This window comes from Trachypithecus francoisi, unplaced genomic scaffold (genome assembly GCF_009764315.1).
Source record: "Trachypithecus francoisi isolate TF-2019V2 unplaced genomic scaffold, Tfra_2.0 Lachesis_group9, whole genome shotgun sequence".
Taxonomy (NCBI): Eukaryota; Metazoa; Chordata; class Mammalia; order Primates; family Cercopithecidae; genus Trachypithecus; species Trachypithecus francoisi.
In genome coordinates, this window is record NW_022681474.1 from 37435283 (window position 1) to 37456578 (window position 21296).

Genomic DNA, 21296 nt, shown 5'->3' on the forward strand with positions numbered 1-21296 from the left:
GTTCTCAAATAAGAACTCAACTACACCATTCTCCTAATTCCTCCCTTGGTCACTGGAGAGGGAACAGTATGAAACTACTTCCTTTGTTTTTACTTGGATAGGGTAAGATATAGTAAGGGCATCTCTCTGCTGCATGCAATAAAAAAGAAGAATCCAGAGACCTAGATTATAAAAACATGGTCAATATATGGAGCTCTCTGTAGGGAAGATTTTTTTTTTGCTTTTAATGGTGAATTTTATGATATATAGATAATACTTGATTTATTTTAGGAGGAATATGAGAATCATTTTAAGAAACATTTCATCTTAGCAATAGATATATCAGCTATATTAAATATCAAACCAATTAATTAAAACAAGTACAGTATCAGGTATGAAATGTCCAAAATAGGCAAATCCATAGAGACAGAAAGTAGACTAGTGGTTTCTAGGGGCTGGGAGTAGAAGGGAATGAGAAACTATTAGTGAGTATGGGGTTTCTAATATTCTAGAATTGGATGGTGGTGATGGTTGCACAATTTTGTAAATATACTAAAAACCACTGAATTGTATAAAGGGTAAATTTTTTGGTATGTGACTTATATTTCAATATAGCTGTTATTTACAAGTAAATAAGTTCTATATCTTGCTTCAGGTACATACATACATGCAAAAATTCACTGACTGTACACTCAAGATTTGTGCACTTAACCATATGCATGTTACGCCACATTAAAAAAATTGAAAAGAAAAAGTGAATGAGTTATCAAATCCAAATTTGTCTGCCTGAAATTTTGATCTGAGGATGAATAGCAGTAAGGGAGAAATTTAAATATTTAGAATTACTCCAAGGGTATATTGTGGTAGGCTGTGTCCTTAGCACAAAGTGTGTGAATTTCATCTCAAAGTTGTCTAGAGGTTAGATTCTACCCTGCCGAGTTCAAAACCTGTGTGTAACCCACAGCTGAGATCACAAAGACTTGTGCCAAGAGGGCCACAATTCTCATGTAGGAGAAGTCAATCTGTAAAACTTGTAATGAAGAAACATTTTTACCAAATGAGTAATCTAAACTAGAAATGAACAGAATCATATTCAATATTTTTTAAAAAGAGAAAAGAGAAGCTAAATGTGCTGGTTACTTTTTCGTTGGCTTACTTGTTGGTCTGTGATTGATGCTGTCAGGCAGCTGCACTCCCATGCTTTGTAAAAGATTGGAAGCGGGTCCTGCCAGTCCAGCTTGGGAGCTATAGGATTCCAATATATTTGAAACCAGGTTCAGGTCTACATCTACTGGTGCCATAACAGATTCTCCTGTATCAGAATCTTCCTCATCTGAATTGTTGTCAGTAGTCTGGGATACAGGTTCCTTATTCATGGAGGGAAAAGAAAATTATGGGAATAATATGTCATTAGGTTGCATGGTGGTTACAATAAAAAGATAACTAAGCCACAATGTAAATTTGCATTCCAAATTAAAAAGGAAACTTCTTATCCTTGGTGATATAACTGAAAAATGAAGTCTAATAAGTTATATAGCTTAGCACAGATATTAACACTTGGTTCTACAGATTATAACACACTTCTCTCCAGGAACGATTCCTGCAAATCGAATAAATCGCATGTCTATTTTGAAATAGCTCAAGGGCTAACAGAATTAAGACGGTACATTTATAACTTGTCTAAGAGTCTTAAAAGAAAGAAACATAAAAGTGAATATTAAATGAAATAATAATGTAAATTTTCTTCAAAATGAAAGAAGCGAGTGTTCCTTTCTTTCCCCCCAGTGAAAAAGCTTAAAAATGAAAACACAAGGCTTTGTGGTTGCAACCACAAAGACTCTAAATTGTTAGTTGGGCTTCTGATTCCACAAGCTGGGGAAAGGATCTGAAAGATTACAGCTTGATAGACTTTTATGTCCTTGCTACCCAAAGTGTAGTCCATGGAGCAGCAGAATCTCCATCGCTTGGGGCTTATTAGAAATGGAAAATCTCAGCTGGGAGTAGTGGCTCATGCCTGTAATCCCGGCACTTTGGGAGGCTGAGGTGGGTGGATCACTTGAGGTCAGGAGTTTGAGAGACCAGCCTGGCCAACGGTCTCTACTAAAAATACAAAAATTAGCCAGGCATGGCGGTGCACACCTATAGTCCCAGCTACTTCAGAGGCTGAGGCAGGAGAATCGCTTAAACCCAGGAGGCAAAGGGTGCAGTGAGCCAAGATCGCACCACTGCACTCCAGCCTGGGTGACAGAGGGAGACTCCATCTCAAATTAAAAATAATAATAATAATAATAATAAAATAAAACAAAGTGATTAAAAAAAAAGGAAAATCTCAGGCTTCATCCCAGGCCTACTTAATCAGAATCTATGTTGTAACATGATTCTTTGGTTTATATTCACATTAAAATTTAAGAAATACTGCTTTAGATAAATCTAATGTATGGTTTCTACTAGATTTTGACAATTCTGGAAGTTTATAGTTTTAAAAGTGGTTTAGATGACCAAAGCAAGGGGAATTAACATTAATTAAAGGCCTATTGTAGGTTTTTCTGCTGTCTAATTTGGTTCTCATGTTAATTCTATGATATGAGGATTACTGGTTTATAGATACATTGACAGTGGACAGCTGAGGTAGACTTCAAACCCTCACCCATAAGACTCCAGGGTCCTTGCTCTTTCCATAATGCCTCTGTTTAGGATTAGACAGTGGTGGCATTAAAAACTAGGATGAAAACATAAATGGAAAGTGAATTCTAAATTTGGCTCTAAATTAGGGAAACGTACAAAATAAACTGTCAAAACTAGAAAGTTATTTGGATGTTTAAGATCCTTTCTATTTATTTACTTATGTTATTTCATGTTTTAATCCACTGTGGTCCAAGGCACAGTCTCAAAAGGTCTTGAGAACCTGTGCCCTCTCTTTTTTAAAATCCATTTAAGCTGTAGTTTTTTTTTAACTACTTTTGAAGAAAAATCTATTTAAGAAGTTGTAGTGTACAATCGCATTCTAATTTGAGCATATTATATAACCTTTTATTTTAAATCCTGATAGATAACATACAATAAGTAATATAATGAAGCTTATGTTTAGGAAAATTAAGTCTATGATCCTTTATCCTACCAGAGTTAGGAAAACAATTAACATTCTTATTTATTTCAAATCTCACACACCAAAAAAAGAAAAACTATGATAAAACATGGTTTTAGCTATCTGACATACTAGACTCAGAAAGAGAAAAAGGTTAAAAACACACATACCACTTGCTTCCTAGTGGTGAAACTTTTGCCGATGCAGGTGTGTGCTAGTTCCTGGTCCATCTGGGCCATATATGACTTGAGATTATTAAGAGTTCCTTTCAGAGAAGCCTCTTCGCCAGGTTCGTGTGTTTCGAAGTCATCATCACTATCTAAACATTCAAATTCTTCGTCATCCAGATCATCAGAATCTGACTCATGAGGCCTTGGCCCTACACAGACCCCAAGAAAGAAAGAGCCACTTGGTAATTATTATTATTATTACTTTTTAGTTACTACACATCTCAAAATAATTAGAATGTTACCCAGAGAAAAAGACACATAGTCTACTTTACAAAAATCCCTTTTACGAATGGTAATGCTGCCAGGTATGTGTGCATTTAATGTTGTAGAAAAGCGTACAGGCTGAGTCAAAGATTTAGCTTTAAAAAAAATGAATTCAATTAATTAAAATATTTTTCTTAAAAAATTTAAAAACTACCTAATAACTGAATACATTTTGATGTAAACATTCAAGCCATACAAGTATTGTCTCAAATCTCACTCTCTCCCCAGAGGTAAGCATCTTTTAGCAGTTTCTGGGTATCCCGATCTTTATCTCTGCAGTTCTGTACATATATACATACTATAATGATTTTTTAATTGAGTTATCTTTTTCTTATTGATTTGTAAGTACAGTAATTCTAAAAAAAACCAATATAATATGGGAGCCAAGGTAAAACCTTATTTTTTATTTTTTATTTTTTTTGAGACGGAGTCTCGCTTTGTCGCCCAGGCTGGAGTGCTGTGGCCGGATTTCAGCTCACTGCAAGCTCCGCCTCCCGGGTTCACACCATTCTCCTGCCTCAACCTCCCGAGTAGCTGGGACTACAGGCGCCCGCCACCTTGCCCGGCTAATTTTTTATATTTTTTAGTAGAGACGGGGTTTCACCGTGTTAGCCAGGATGGTCTCGATCTCCTGACCTCGTGATCCGTCTGTCTCGGCCTCCCAAAGTGCTGGGATTACAGGCTTGAGCCACCGCGCCCGGCCGTAAAACCTTATTTAAACACACAGCATTCAGTCACTCTCAAATATTTAATGAGGCCAGGCGCAGTGGCTCAAACCTATAATCCCAGCACTTTAGGAGGCTGAGGCAGGCGGATCACGAGGTCAGGAGATCGAGACCACCCTGGCTAACATGGTGAAACCCCATCTCTACTAAAAATACAAAAAAATTAGCTGGACGTGGTGGTGGGCACCTGTAGTCCCGGCTACTCGGGAGGCTGAGGCAGGAGAATGGCGTGAACCCGGGAGGCGGAGCTTGCAGTGAGCCGAGATCGCGCCACTGCACTCCAGCCTGGGTGACAAAGCAAGACTCTGTCTCAAATAAAAAAAAAAATTTAATGAGCAGCTACTATATATGTCAAGCACTGACCTAGGCAGCCTCTACAAAATTATTCATGGGTAGTAATTCATGGTTGAAAGCCAACTCAAAACCAGGAAGAGAAAGCAAATATTTTGGCTTCTGAGATATCTAATAACCCAATGCTCTAGCAACAGCCATACGACTTACAGTTTCAAAATGAAAGTCAACATCACACCATTACTTACCTAAAATCTTATCAAAATAATTAAGAAAAGAATCTGCATCAAAAGTGATTGGAGCTTCAGAAGGTTCTCTGCAATATAAAGGACAAAGACAATTTATTCTAAATACAACTGTTTGAAACTTTTCTAAAGTGGTGCCATTCTTAGGAAAGCTACCAAAGATAGAATTTCTAAGGAGGCACAGCAAGAGAAATTGTAGTTTAAGTTTTAAAAATCCTTGAGTTTATTGGCCTTGCAGGACAACAGAAATGGGAAAGTCTGATAAATGAAAAGTAAAAATATCATCTTGTTTATGTACATTTAGCTTATGCTGATTTAGGGACCTACCCACTCTCTAGCCCCAATAAGATATCTAGCATTAGCAAAACCATTATTTATTTGAGTTACTTTAAATAAAGCCTGTTCTTTTAAGAACTAAAGCTTAAAAAATAAACAAGAGCATATCTTCCCTTATCCCTGCTTTCTTAAAGAGAGAATACCAAATATAAATTTAGATCTTTCATCAGGTTCAAGAATATCAACACTAATAATTATATATGTGATACACAAGTAACAATTATTATTACTATTATTATTTTTTTTTTTGCTCTCTCTGTAGCCCAGGCTGCAGTGCTGTGGTGTGATCTCGGCTCACTGCCAGCTCCGCCTCCCAGGTTCATGCCATTCTCCTGCCTCAGCTTCCCAAGTAGCTGGGATTATAGTCATGCGCTACCATGCCCAGCTAATTTTTGTATTTTTAGTAGAGATGGGGTTTCACCATGTTGCCCAGGCTGGTTTTGAACTCCTGACCTCGTGATCTACCCGCCTTGGCCTCCTAAAGTACGGGGATTACAGGTGTGAGCCACCGCGCCCAGCCTACAAGTAATAATTCTATCTACCTGTTTTTCCTGTTACTTGCCAAATGTAATTTCACATTTCTGTTATTATTTCTGCCTTTGAGTTTTCAGTATCCAATCTGTTTGCAGGGCGGGAGATCAGAAGTCTGAACTTGTTGAAAGCTAAATGTTGAGCCCATAAAGCTACTAAAGAGTAAAGTATATGGTTTCCCTGTGTGGTTCTGGATGATGGTTTTTAGGGTGATCTTTCTGGCTTATTTCAAGGATTGCAAAGGATGAGACTTCTAGAAATCTGACTTCAGATAAGTAAGTTATCACCATACTAGGCACAAAAAAGAAAGAAATCTGTACAACTCATTTACTCAAAAAAAAAAAAAGTGGAAATGGCAATGACTATGACTTCAACATTTGGGTTCTAACTATTTATATATTTATACTTTAACACAAATTACTGAGGCAGCTCTGCTCCCTTGTGGGTTGAGACTTTGGATATGAAAGCTTTCATGCTTTCTGAGACTTCAGTTAAGTCATAGTTCTGCTCCTTCTCCTCCTTGGAAATAGACTCTGATTCTTTTTTGCCAGCAGCTTCCTGCAGCAGCTGGTCCAGCTGATCTGGTGAGAGATCTAACCACTGGTCATCTGAAAAAGAAGAAAGCATAATATTGCCATTCTACATTCACATGATAAGTCCTCTTAGGAGAGGATCCTGTGAGACTTAGTAGAACATTTTCATTTTTTTTTTTTAACCCTTCCACTCTATCCTGGTCCATCACTTACCATCCTCTGGAGGAAGATTAGCTTCTTCTTTCTTAAGGTCTTCTATATCAAATGGTATTGTCTGTAATAAGGTTAGGATTTCTTCACCAGGGCTCATAGCAAGAGAACTATGAAAAATAAAAAACATGAGTATTTCTTCATAAGAGAACCTAGAATAGTAATCATAAATATTTAAAGTTGGAAGGGATTAGCTAGTCTAATTTGGGGAGTTTTTTTTTTTTTTTTTTTTTTTGAGATGGAGTTTCATTGTTGCCCAGAATGGACTCGAACTCCTGGGTTCAAGTGATCCTCCCACTTCAGCCTCCCAAATAGCAGGCACTACAAGCACATGCCAAAACACCTGGCTCTAATTTGTTTGTTTGTTTGTTTTTGACAGAGTCTTACTCTGCCACCCAGGGTGGAATGCAGTGGCACGACCTTGGCTCACTGCAACCTCTGCCTCCTGGGTTGAAGCAGTTATCATGCCTCAACCTCCCAAGTAGCTGAGACTACAGGCATATGCCACCACGCCCGGCTAATTTTTGTATTTTCAGTAAAGATGGGGTTTCACCATATTGGCCAGGTTGGTCTCGAACTCCTGACCTCGTGATACCCCTGCCTCGGCCTCCCAAAGTGCTGGGATTACAGACATGAGCCACTGCGCCCAGCCTTCTAACTTGTTTTTAAGCATATTTTTAGGTTACAGATCCCTTTTTCTCAAAAAAAAACTTTTACCAGGAACTCTAAAATATAGAAGGGCTCAAAGAAAAATGGCCTTGATTAAAGTGGAGGATAGGCCAGGCACGGTGGCTCATGCCTGTAATCCCAGCACTTTGGGAGGCCAAGGAGGGGAGATCACTTGAGGTCGGGAGTTCACTTGGCCAACATGGTGAAACCCCGTCTCTACTAAAAATACAAAAATTAGCTGGGCATTGTGGCACACGCCTGTAATCCCAGCTACTCGGGAGGCTGAGGCAGGAGAATTGCTTGAACCCGGGAGGTAGAAGTTGCAGTGAGCCACCCAAGCATGGGCAACAGAACAAGACTCCGTCTCAATAAATAAATAAAATAAAATAAAAATAAATCAAGTGGAGGATAGAGGCTCAGAGATCTACACAGTTTGCCTTCCCTTTTGGCTCTGAAGCAGGCTCCATGGAACATCATTATGAAGCCACTGATCTCGTATAATTCTTTCTATACATATATGTATAGACAGGGTCTATATGTATATATATGTACATAGAGTTGTATTATATTAATAGTACATATACATATAAAACACGTACTAAAAATACATAAAGACATACATATAATATATATATTTTATATATAAAGAAAAGAAGATCCAGAAGTATCAATTAAAATTTATCTAGCATGTATTAAATGCTATGCTAACACTTTAAATACATTTTCTTATTGAGTCCTCTCATCACTATTATAGAAGGTAATAATACTGTTTTACAGATGAGAAAACCAGAGCCTAGGAAAGTTCTATAACTTTTGCAAAGTCTGTACTACCCAGGAGGCAGAGGTTGCAGTGAGCCAAGATCATGCCATTGCACTCCAAGCTGGGCGACAAGAGAAAGACTCCATTGGGTGGGGGCTGTGGCTCACACCTATAATCCCAGCACTTTGGGAGGCTGAGGCGGGCAGATCACGAGGTCAGGAGATCGAGACCATCCTGGCTAATACAGTGAAACCCCATCTCTACTAAAAAAAAAAAAAAAAAGAAAAGAAAGCCAGGTGTGGTGGCGGGTGCCTGTAGTCCCAGCTACTTGGGAGGCTGAGGCAGGAGAATGGCATGAACCTGGGAGGTGGAGCTTGCAGTGAGATGGGATCACGCCACTGCACTCCAGCCTGGGCGACACAGCGAGAGTCCATCTCAAAAAAAAAAAAAAAAGAGCAAGACACAGTCAAAAAAAAAAAAAAATCCTCATTCCTTAAGACTTAACTCAAATACCTCCTCCCTGAAGCCTTCCAGTATCTTTCTTTTTTTAACTTCTCTGCTTCAACCTTTGTGAAAGTTTATTACCTTCTCACTATGATCTCTTTAGCATTTGATATTCCACAATGATTTTTATTTTGCCTTTTGTTATGATTATTTGGGTTATTCTTTTCTCCCTCCTAGTAATGTTTACATATTAATAATACAGAGTAGGGACAGTTCCCCATCACCTATGTGATTTTGCAAGAGATGCAAATGTTTATTCAATTAAAGCAAGTCCTTTATACAACTTGATTTGGTCCATTCTTAATAGTTCAGACAGGGTGCCATCTATTTATGTAACAAATCATGTCACCATTATGTCACTGACTCAACATGTAAGTATCTCTGTGCATAGTTTCTTTTTTTTCTTTTTCTAAGACAGGGTCTCACTCTATCGCCTAGGCTAGAGTGCATGGCAGGATCACAGCTCACTGCAGCCTTGACTCTTGGGCTCAAGCAATCTTCCTACCTCAGTAAGTAGCTGGGATTACAGGCATGAGCCACTGTGCCTGGCTATTTGTTAGTTTATTTTTAATTTGAGTAGCTGGGATTACAGGTGCCCACCACCTCATCCGGCTAATTTTTTGTACTTGTAGCAGAGATGGGGTTTCACCATGTTGGCCAGGTTAGTCTTGAACTCCTGACCTCAGGTGATTCGCCCACCTCGGTCTCCCAAAGTGCTGGAATTACAGGCGTGAGCCACTGCGCCCGGCCTATTTATTTATCTTTAATTGACCAAAAAGGGTAGATGTTTATCATGTAACTTAAAAATATTGTAGAGATGTAATCCCAGCACTTCGGGAGGCTGAGGAGGGCAGATCACAAGGCCAGGAGATTGAGACCATCCTGGCCAACATGGTGAAACCCTGTCTCTGCTAAAATACAAAAAAGATTAGCCGGGTGTGGTGGCCTGCGCCTGTAGTCCCAGCTACTCGGGAGGCTGAGGCAGGGGCATCGCTTGAACTGGGGAGGCAGAGGCTGCGGTGAGCCGAGATCACGCTACTAAACTCCAGCCTGGCGACAGAAAGACTCCATCTCAAAAAAAAAAAAAAAAAAATGCCTGTAGTCCCAGCTACTTGGGAGGCTGAGGCAGGAGAATGGCGTGAACCCGGGAGGCGGAGCTTGCAGTGAGCTGAGATCCGGCCATTGCACTCCAGCCTGGGCGACAGAGCAAGACTGCGTCTCAACAACAACAACAACAACAAAAATATTGTAGCGAAAGCTAATGTTTCCTTTGATGACCACTGCCACCCATCCCAATCCATTGTCTTGTTCCCCAGAGGTGACTGCTTTCTCAAGAACACTTCAGCGCTTTTCTCTCTCTGTGTGTGTATATATATATATGTTTCTATTTCTTGTATTTGCTGTCTGTCCTTTTGCTGGAATGTTATTCCCCTAAATACCTGAATGCCTCACTCCTTCAATTCATTCAGGTCCCTTCTCAAAGAAAACTTCCTTAGAAAGGCCTAAGGAAGTTTAATCTTCTAGAAGATTAAACTTACCTATCTAGAAGAGCAGTCTCTACCCCTGTATCCCCACTCACTGCTTTTTCTTCATAGCACTTACCACCATCTAACATTACATAATGGCTTGCGGTCTTTCTCCTACATTAGCATGTGAGCTCCATAAGGATGAGGACACTTTGGGTTCATTTATTATATTCCCAATGCCTGGAATAGGACCTGGCACATAGGAGGCACTCAATAAATATTTGTTGAATAAATGAATATATATGTATCTATAAATAATGTATAGTTTTGTTTTGTTTTGAGACAGAGTCTTGCTCTGTCACCTAGGCTGGAGTGCAGTGGCACAATGTCGGCTCACTTCAACCTCTGCCTCCAGGGTTCATGCGATTCTCCTGCCTCAGCCTCCTGAGCAGCTGGGACTACAGGTGCATGCCACCACGCCCAGCTAATTTTTGAATTTTTAGTAGAGACAGGGTTTCACCATATTGGCCAGGCTGGTCTTGAACTCCTGACCTCGTAATCCACCTGTCTTGGCCTCCCAAAATGCTGGCATTACAGGCGTGAGCCACTGCGCCCAGACTGTATTTTGTGTATTTAAAATTTTTATATGTGTAACATCCACATGGTATGTATTTTATTCTTTTTCATTTTAATTTTTAATTTTTGTGGGTAAATAGTAGGTGTATATATTTACAGGATATATGTTTTGATACAGGCATGTAATGTGAAATAAGCACATCATGGAGAATGGAGTATCCATCCTCTTAAGCATTTATCCTTCAAGTTACAAACAATCCAATTACACTCTATGTTAAATGTATAATTAAGTTATTATTGACTATAGTCACCCTGTTGTGCTATCAAATAGTAGGTCTTACTCATTCATTCTATTTGTTTTGTACCCATTACCGTACGTATTTATAACTTGCTTTTTTTTTTTTTTTTTTCACTGACATTGTTTTTGAAATCTATTCATTTAGATCAGTGGTTCCCAACCAGGGAAAATTTTGCCCCCTAGGTACATCTGGCAATGTCTGGAGACATTTTTGGTTGTCATTATTGGGGGGTGAGAGAGAAGTGCTATTGATATTTACTGGATAGAGGCCAGGGATGCTGTAAAATGTCCTATGAAGTGCAAGCCAGTCCCTCACAACAAATTATCAGATCTAAAATGTCGCACTGAGGTTGAAAAATCCTAAATCAGATATATGTAAATATAGTTAATCTCTGGTTAACTACTAGATACGCTATCATATAAATAAACTGCAATTCATTTATCCATTATTGATGGATACTTTGGTTGCTTGTAATTTTTCACTATTACAGTCTCTAATACATTGGGAGAAAGTCTATGATATTATATGTAGGAGCTAAAAACAATTCTGAACTGAGAGATGGAGAGCAGAATAATGGTTGGCTGGGTTCTGTGGCTCACACTTGTAATCCCGGAACTTTGAAAAGCCAAGGCAGGAGGACCTCTTAAATCTAGGAGGTCAAGACTGCAATGAGCTATGACTGTACCACTGTACTCCAGCCTGGGCAACACAGTGAGACTCTGTAAAAATAATAATAATAAAATAAAAAAAGGTAGAATGATGGTTACCAGAGGCTGGGAAGGGTAGCAGAGTGTGGGGGGGAAAAGAGGAAATAGTTAATGGCTACAAAAATTAGTTAAATAGAAGGAATAAGAGCTAGTGTTTGCTGCTCTGCCTATGGAATAGCCATTCTTTATTCCTTTACTTTCTTAATAAACGTACTTGCACTTTACTTTATGGACTCGCCCCAAATTCTTTCTTGCATGAGATCCAAGAACCCTCTCTTGGGGTCTGCATCTGGACCCCTTTTTAGTAACATCTTCCTGGCAAATCCCAAAAAAGATTTTAAAAAAAATTAAAAAGAGCTAGTGTTTGGTAGCACAAGAGGGTGACTACAGTTAATAATAATTTATTATATAGTTCCAAATACCTTTAAAAAATTGAATAACTAAGAATTTTCCCAACACAAAGAAATAAATGCTTGAGGTGATGGATAGCTTAATTACCCTGATTTGATCATTATACATTGTATGCCACATGGACATTATACATGTAATCACGTGTACCCCATAAATATGTACAACTAGTATGTAGCCACAATAATTAAAAATAGAAAATTAGGCCGGGCGCGGTGGCTCAAGCCTGTAATCCCAGCACTTTGGGAGGCCGAGACGGGCGGATCACGGGGTCAGATCGAGACCATCCTGGCTAACATGGTGAAACCCCGTCTCTACTAAAAATACAAAAAACTAGCCGGGCGACGTGGCGGGCGCCTGTAGTCCCAGCTACTCGGGAGGCTGAGGCAGGAGAATGGCGTGAACCCGGGAGGCGGAGCTTGCAGTGAGCTGAGATCCGGCCACTGCACTCCAGCCTGGGCGGCAGAGCAAGACTCCGTCTCAAAAAAATAAAATAAAATAAAATAAAAATAAAAATAAATAAAAAATTAATGGCTGGGTGCATTGGCTCACGCCTGCAATCCCAGCACTTTGGGGGGCCAAGGTGGGTGGATCACCTGAGGTCAGGAGTTTGAGACCAGTCTGGCCAACATGGTGAAACCCTGTCTCTACTAAAAATATAAAAATTAGCCAAACATGGTGGTACATGCCTATAGTCCTAGTTACTTGGGAGGCTGAGGCAGGAGAATCACTTCAACCCAGGAGACGGAGGACTGCACTCCAGCCTGGGTGACTAAGTGAGGCTCTGTCTAAAAAAATAAAAATAAAAAATAACAATAAATGAAAAAAAGTGAAAATGAAAGGTAAATCTAAAATAAAAGTCTACAATATTAATTCAGCTATTTTAAAAAAACCACAAACATTGGGAATTCAACAACAGGTCTGGAGGGAGATGGAAGTTTGGTTTTAAACTGTTTAAAATTTATCCTGGTGTGCAGAATGGAAGCCTCTCCTGCAACATAAATTAAAATGTTGGAGAACATTTAAGCTACTTGTAATTTTTTCCCCAACAGTAAAAAACAGTTGAGTAAATTATGGGGGTACATCCGTTTGCTGGAATATTGTGCAGCTTTTTTTTCTTTTTTGAGACGGAGTCTTGCTCTGTCACCAGGTGCAGTTTCAGCTCACAGCAACCTCTGCCTCCTGGGTTCAAGCAATTCTCCTGCCTCAGCCTCCCAAGTAGCTGGGAGTACTGTCGCGTACCATCGTGCCCAGCTAATTTTTGTATTTTTAGTAGATACAAGGTTTCACCATGTTGACCAGGATGGTCTCGATCTCTTGACCTCGTGATCCGCCTGCCTTGGCCTCCCAAAGTGCTGGGACTACAGGCGTGAGCCACCATGCCTGGCCATATTGTGCAGCTTTTAAAAATTATGTTTATAAAGACTTAATGCCATGGAAAATGTGATATCATAATGAGTAAAATTACACAGAGGAGGATGCAAAATTTCTTTCGTTGTTTTTTTTTTTCTTTTTTGAGGCAGAGTCTCACTCTGTCATCCAGGCTGGAGTGCAGTGGTGTGATCACTTGAGCCCAGGGAGTGGAGGCTGCCAGCCTGTGTGGCAGAGTGAGACTCAGTTTCAAAACAATAAACAAATAAGAATAACAAATAAATAATAAATAAAAAATAAAAAGAACTACCTAAATACCAATCTTTGTAGTAGGAGTCTTAACAATAACTCACCTTTCTGGCCGGTTTACTGAGAGCTGGAAGTAATTCTCTGCCATTTCTAGCCTTTCCCGGTACTGAGCAGAACCTTCTATCAGTCCCTTAAAAAAAAATGGCCTTCAGAACATTACTCACAAGTCGTCATGAAAAAAATGTGTTCACCAGCAACTTTCAGGCAGGCAGCAAACAGTCTACTACTCAGGAATCACATGTCCCAAGTCCTAGGCCCTGATTTGTCATTAATGGGCCTGTTTGAGCTCCAATTTCTTCAAATGAGGGGACTCGGCTAGATGTAGTGATTCCTAATCTTTTTCACCATTAAGGGCCTATTTCCAGTTTGGAGAGTTTTCTACCATTTTCTTTTAAGATATAATTGGCTGGGTGTGATGGTTCACACCTATAATCCCAACACTTTGGGAGGATGAGGTGGGCAGATTGCTTGAGCTCAGGAGTTCAAGACCAGCCTGGGCGACATGGTAAGACCCTGCCTCTACGAAAAAAAAAAAAAAGTTAAAGATACAACTGATTAACTAGTAATTCACAAAACAAAGTACAGGAAGTTTGTCAAGTAGAATAAAAAAATGGCAAAATCCCACCATTACTATCATTTGTGTTTTCTAAATGCATATTTATAGTGATAGTCATACTTAGTATTTTACATTTTTTAAGAATATACTGGCTGGGCACTGTGGTTCATGCCTATAATCCCAGTACTTTGGGAGGCGAGCTGGGAGGAGGATCACTTGAGGACATGAGTTTGAGACCAGGCTGGGCAACATAGCAAGACTTCGACTCTACTAAAAAGAAAAAAAAAAAATCATTAGCCAGGCATGGTGGCACATGCCTATAGTCTCAGCTATTTGACAGGCTGAGGCAGGAGGATCACTTGAGCCAAGGAGTTCAAGGCTGCAGTGAGCTATGATCCTACCACAACAATCTGGCTTGCATGACAGAGCAAGACTCTGTACAACAACAACAACAACAACAGTAATAGCCGGGCACGGTGGCTCATGCCTATAATCCCAGCACTTTGGGAGGGCAAGGCGGATGGATCACCTGAGGTCAGGAGTTTGAGACCAGCCTGGCCAACATGGTGAAACCCCATCTCTACTAAAAATACAAAAATTGGCTAGGTGTGGTGGTGTGTGCCTGTAATTCCAGGTACTCAGCAGGCTGAGGCTGAGGAGAATCCCTTGAACCTAGGAGGCAGAGGTTGTAGTGAGCTGAGATTGTGCCTTTGCACTCCAGCCTGGGAGTCAAGAGCAAAACTCCATCTCAAAAAAAGAAAAAAACAAAAATAAAAACAAAACCCACCATATATATGCTATAATATCTTAAGTAGTTTTTGTATTGCTATGCCATCTTTATCATCATCATATTCTTAGGGACTTTTCTACTTCTTGGATATTTCCTTTAAAAAGATTATTAAAAGTGAAGGTTCCAAGTTTGAACCTTTCTATACCTCTTGGAAGACACTACCAAATTACTTTCCAATTAAGATTCTACCAATTTGCAATGTTACCAGCAAGGTATAGGAGTACTATTTTTACCATACTCTTGACAGCACAGAGTATCATTCATATCCTTTTGTACATACATGAAAGACATTCTTCATTACTGTGTTCATATGTGTATCTTTACTACTTGTGAAGTTGAATATTTTAAGAGAAATTTACTAGATATCTTTTAATAATTTTTAAAATCCACACCTTTGCTAATTTTCCTATCTGGTGTTTTCGTGTTTGCATTATCAAGTTTTTGCAAGTTGTTTTATCTGGTACAAATAATCACTTCCATCATTTAGTACCAACAGTATTAGTTTTCCTCTAATACTGGAAACAGTTCATAGACACCTCCTTCATTAGCACCTGAATACCACTGAACTAGAAAGGTCTGCTTTAACTCTAGCTTCCATAATTATGTCACACATTTAAATATGGACTATAGGACTTTAAGTCACTGGCTTGATTTTCCCTGGATTGTATACTTACAAACAAATACTTTCCAAGTCCTACCTTAAAGTAATCATCCTTTTTCAGACTTGCAAGGAAACTGGCCCAGAGCGGTGAGGCAGTCACAAGGGATTTCTTGCAATCAGAAAAATGTGGGCTACATTTGGAGCATAAGATCTCAAATCCATGAGCCTAGATGAGACAGGTAGAATTTTTGTTACTAAGTTCCTTTTTTTTCCATATCTTATTATAACATATTACTTTCTTTCCATTGAGCCACACTCTAGAACTAAGTGACTGGATACATGGGCATTTGGACAATTATAACACTTTTTGAATTTTATGAAAAATATAAACTTATTCCCAAGTTTCTCAATCATTATAGATTACTAAAAAATAAAAGGAAAGAAAATGATATGCAACAAAGATTCCTGTTCTCTTCAAAGAGATTCCTTTTCCTGCTGATTACAAAACCAGAAATTTACATTTATTATGTATTATGAAATTTATGAAAAGGGTTACAAAAAGGATTATGAAAAGGGTTACAAAAGGTTTATTGTCCAATAGAAATTATACATAAATTGAACATGATCTCAGACACAGTAAAGGGAGGAAATCACTTCATTCTAAAAGTCCTTTGATTAAAAAAATATAATAGATGCACATGGCTAAATGTGATGATCAGGGAGCTTCCCTGATCAAGCTAGAGAACACCGTTACCAACTTCTTGCACATCCTTTCAGAAGTAACCTACACACTGAAGTGGGTATGTGTGTGCCTCTCTGTATGCATAGCTTTCTACTCCACCCCTTTTGTTGCTCAGTGGACACATAGACACTATTCTACACCTTGCTTTTTACACTTAACCATATACCTTGAAGATCACTTACATGAGCACACACAAATTCATCCATCTTACTTCATGGCTAAAGCATAATTGATCTATTCCCCTACTAATGGACATTTAAGTAGTTTCTAATCTCTTGCTACTATGAACAATGCTGTCATGAGTATGCTCCATATATGTCCTTGTATACATGTAAAATACATAGAGAATCATTTTCTAGAAGTGAAAATGCTGATCAAAAAGGTTTGTGCATTTTAAATGTTGATGGATACAGATGGTCCCCAACTTATGATGGTTTAACACTTTTTTGACTTTATGATGATGTGAAAGCAATATGCATTCCGTAGAAACCTTACTTATAATTTTTGTCTTTCGCAGGCTAGCAATATGCATACTCTCTCATGATGCTGGATACACAGTGGCAGCAAGCTGCAGTTGGCAATGTGATCACAAAGGCAATCAACCAATACTGTACTCTACAGTATACTGTATTCAATAAATTACAAGACATATTCAACAGTTTATTATAAAATAGGCTTTGTGTTAGATGATTTTGCCCAACTGTATGCTAATGTAAGTATTCTGAGCCCATTTAAGGTAGGCTAGGCGAAGCTATGATGTTTGGTGGGTTGGATGTATTAAATATATTTTTGACTTATGATATTTTCCATCTTTGATTGGTTTATCAGGAAGTAACCCCACTGTAAGTCAAGGAACATCTGTTTTGCCAAAATGTTCTCCTAAGGGATACAATCAACTTATATTCCTATCAACAATGTCTGAGAGTGTTTTCTCTACATATTCTCAACAACCCAGTATGTATTATCAAGCCATTTGATACTTGCTAATAAATGATGAAAAACACTATTTTGTAGCTTTAAAGTGCATTTCTTTTATTATGAGTAAGATTAAATATTTTTCGTATGTTTAACTTAAAGGTCACCTGTATTTCCTTTCCTGTGGACTATGTTCATGGTTTCTGAACATTTTAAAATTAATTGGCTAGTATTATCCTTTTCATATTGACTTAAAGGAACACTTTATATATTAGAGAAGTCAGCTTTTTTTCATTTAGATTGCAAATATAACACTTTTTCTAGATTTGCTAACTTTTGACTTTATTTATGGAGTTTTTCTTTCCCATGCAGAAATGCTTAATTTTTGCATAATCAAATTTATCAGTCTTCCCTTTATAGCTTCTGGTTTCAAGTCATGCATAGAAAGGCCTTTCCTATTCAAATTATAAAAGGCTCTTTTTTTTTTCAAATTTTATAGTTTTAATTTTTATGTTCAAATATTTGATCCAATTGGAATTTATTTTGGTATAGGTGTTAGGGAATCAACTTCAATTTTTCAGGTGACTTCACACTTGTCCCATCATCACTTACTAAATAATCCATTTTTTTCATTCTAAATTGAAATGTCACATTTTACTGCATTCTTACATAAACAGGGTGTATTTCCGGACTTTCTATATTGTGCCACTGTTCTATTAAAAGCCCATTTACATAAAAAAAGAAAACACCATGTTCTGGTTCAACATTACCAATTTCATGCCCAATTCATGGGCTCGGTACTGGGGATCAGATGGAGGGGGCAGCATGTATCCACTCCGCCGGTCCGGCACAAACCTTTGTTGCACCAACTGTGCATATAGACATTTAGTGAATGTGACCTGGGCATCAAGACACAAAATATATGAGTCTTTTCCTGAAATTAAAATTGTGAATATCACTTCACAGTTAAATATAATAAGAAGTCCATTTATAAGCTTCATATTCATATGAAATGCAAAGAAAATTCAACCTATTCACTGCCTACCTGTTTTTCGTAACAGCTTTATTGAGATACAACTCACATACCATAAAATTTACCCTACTGCTGGCCAGGCATGGTGGCTCACGCCTGTAATCCCAACACTTTGGGAGGCCGAGGTGGGCAGATCACCTGAGGTCAGGAGTTTGAGACCAGCCTGGCCAACATGGTGAAACCCCATCTCTACTAAAAATACAAAAATTACCCAGGCATGGTGGCGCATGCCTGTAATTCCAGCTACTCGGGAGGCTGAAGCAGGAGAATCGCTTGAACCCGTGAGGTGGAGGTTGCAGTGAGCCGAGACTGCTTCACTGCTCTCCGGCCTGGATAACAGAGCAAGACTCTGTTGCAAAAAAAAAAAAAAAAAGTACTCTAGTGCCTACTTTTTAGTAATCACTAGTAAAATTCTTATCATTAGTTATATTATACAGCAATTAAATGGGTGGAAGATAAAGATAATTCTTTTTTTTTTCTTTTTCTGAGACAAGGTCTTGTTCTGTTGCAGAGGCTAGAGTGCAGTGGAGCAATCATGGCTCACTGAAGCCTCAGGGATGGGGTTTCACCATGTTGGCCATGGTGGTCTCAAACTACTGACCTCAGGTGATCTGCCCACCTCAGCCTCCCAAACCTCCTGGGGTCAAGTAATCCTCCTGCCTCAGCCTCCCAAGTAGTGGGGATTATAGGTGCCCACCACCACACCTGGCTAATTTTTTTATTTTTTGTAGAGATGGGGTTCCCCATGTTGCCCAGTCTGGTCTCAAACACCTGGGTTCAAGTGATCTACCTGCCTTGGTCGCCCAAAGTGCTGGTACAGGTGTGAGCCACCATGCCTGGCCAAGAATAATTCTTAATTCCCTGGAAGAGATGAAATGTTTTATTGTTAAGAAGGAAATAATTAGGCCGGGCATGGTGGCTTACGCCTGTAATCCCAGCACTTTGGGAGGCTGAGATGGCTGAATCACTTGAGGTCAGGAGTTCAAGACCAGCCTGGCCAACATGGCGAAACACCGTCTCTACTAAAAATATAAAAATCAGCTGGGCGTGTTGGGAGGTGCCTGTAACCCCAGCTACTCAGAAGGCAGGAGAATCGCTTGAGCCCAGGAAGCAGAGGTTGTAGTAAGCTGAGATGGCTCCACTACACTCCAGCCTGGGTGAGAGAGTGAGACTCTGTCCCAAAAAAAAAGGAAATAATTACAGAAATAGAAAAATATGGTCAAAAATAGCTATGAAACATTGAGTATAAAATGGGGAGGCAGGTCTCTTGAAAATTTCCTTCACTGGGTGCAATAAAAGAAAAAAATGTGTATAGTTTGAGCATCCCAAATATAAATACCTGAAATCTAAAATGTTCCAAAATCCAAAACTTTTTGAGTCCCAATGACATGCTCAAAGTTTTGAGATTTCAGAATTTTCAGATTTGGAATGCTCAACTAGTAAGTATAATGCAAATATTCCAAAATCCAAATAAATCTGAAATCTGAAATACTTCTGGTCCCAAGCATTTCAGATAAGGAATATTCGACCTATATTAACATGCTATGAAGAAACAGAAGATTTCCTTTTTCTTTCTAGAGAACAATTAAAATAATGTTTCATTCACTGAGCACTGAGAAATGTAAAAAGAGAAAAGTAATAATGTTTCAACTCTGTTTCCAGTAAGAGAAACTAAATGACCAAGATAGAAATCTCACCGATGTCATTATTCGTGTTTCAGGCAAGAATGTCTTGAAAACACGACAGGCTCGCAGGTCAATAGGGTCTCGTAGGTAAAATGCCTGGACTGCTGCAGACACCAATCTGGGACGCTGCTTTAGCACTGCCACAATGCCAGCTGGAAGGAAGCAGTGTGCTCGATGAAGGGAGACCTGAATTTTTTCTGGGTACCTGGGACAGGTAACATAATTACTTTCATTTTACGGTATATAAATACCTAGAATTCTTATGCCATTCACATTCTTTTTGACATCTTCTCTTTGTTCATCGAGAGCAGTATATAGAGAGTGACAAGAGAGATGAAAAAAGATACTGTATATACACTTAATACTATAAGAAAGAAGAGAGGGAAAGAAAAAAGTAGGAAAAAATGGAAAATAAAGAAAAGGGATTATGGTAGCTCAATAAAAACAAAACAACTTTGGAAGGCCGAGGCGGGTGGATCACTAGGTCAGGAGATTGAGACCATCCTGGCTAACACAGTGAAACCCCGTCTCTACTAAACATACAAAAAATTGGCTGGGTGTGGTGGGACACGCCTGTAGTCCCAACTACTCAGGAAGCTGATGCAGGAGAATTGCTTGAACCCGGGAGGCGAGGGTTGCAGTGAGCCGAGATCGCGCCACTGCACTCCAGCCTGGGTGACAAGAGCAAAATTCCACCCCAAAAACAAAACAAAACAAAACAAAAAAACCTATTATACTTTGGAATAAACATAAAATCAGAGTTTATTCTGCTAAAAGAATGGTGCAAAGTATGCTGAAGCTAAAAGAGATTTTTATTTTTTATTTATTATTATTTTTGAGACAGAGTCTCACTCTGTCGCCAGGCTGGAATGCAGTGGTGCAACCTCGGCTCACTGCAACCCCCGCCTCCCTGCAACCTCCACTTCCTGGGTTCAAGTGATTCTCCTGCCTCAGCCTCCCCAGTAGCTGGGACTACAGGGGCCTGCCACCATGCCCGGCTGATTTTTTGTATTTTTAGTAGAGACGGTGTTTCACCACGTTGGCCAGGATGGTCTCGATCTCTTGACCTCGTGATCCACCCGCCTTGGCCTCCCAAAGTGGTGGGATTATAGGCGTGAGCCACTGCACCTGGCCAAAAAGATTTTTAATATTGTTACTACCTGAATGGTGCTTAATATTTAATAGGCACCCAAATTTGAATGGATGAACTAATATGTTATTAGGCTAAGACCTTCTTTTCTGAATAAAAGCTGAAGTTTTATTCAGAAACAGAGTTCTGATATAGGTCAAAGAATCCCATATATAGACCCAAAACAACAGTAAAAACCTGAGCACCTTGTTTGGACTCCATTCGGTTTCTACTTTTCTTTTTTTTTTGAGACGGAGTCACCCCCTGTCGCCTGGGATGGAGTGCAGTGATGCGATCTTAGCTCACTGCAACCTCCGCCTCCCGGGTTCAAGCGATTCTCCTTGCCT

At 39.2% G+C, this 21296-nt stretch overlaps 1 protein-coding gene across 1 annotated transcript in view; it reads right to left on the bottom strand.

Annotated features, from left to right (window-relative positions):
• Positions 1-203: 203 nt before the first annotated feature.
• Positions 204-21296, bottom strand: part of ECD (ecdysoneless cell cycle regulator) — a 34377-nt gene continuing 13284 nt past the window's right edge. The window contains exons 6-14 of the mRNA XM_033209600.1: positions 19833-20025; positions 17873-18001; positions 15543-15671; positions 13543-13628; positions 6433-6539; positions 6108-6294; positions 4823-4890; positions 3235-3443; positions 204-1346 (exon numbers count right to left, since the gene is read on the bottom strand). Coding sequence (XP_033065491.1) covers positions 1116-1346; positions 3235-3443; positions 4823-4890; positions 6108-6294; positions 6433-6539; positions 13543-13628; positions 15543-15671; positions 17873-18001; positions 19833-20025 — 1339 coding nt within the window. The 3' untranslated portion in view covers positions 204-1115. The remainder of the gene's footprint in view (positions 1347-3234; positions 3444-4822; positions 4891-6107; positions 6295-6432; positions 6540-13542; positions 13629-15542; positions 15672-17872; positions 18002-19832; positions 20026-21296) is intronic.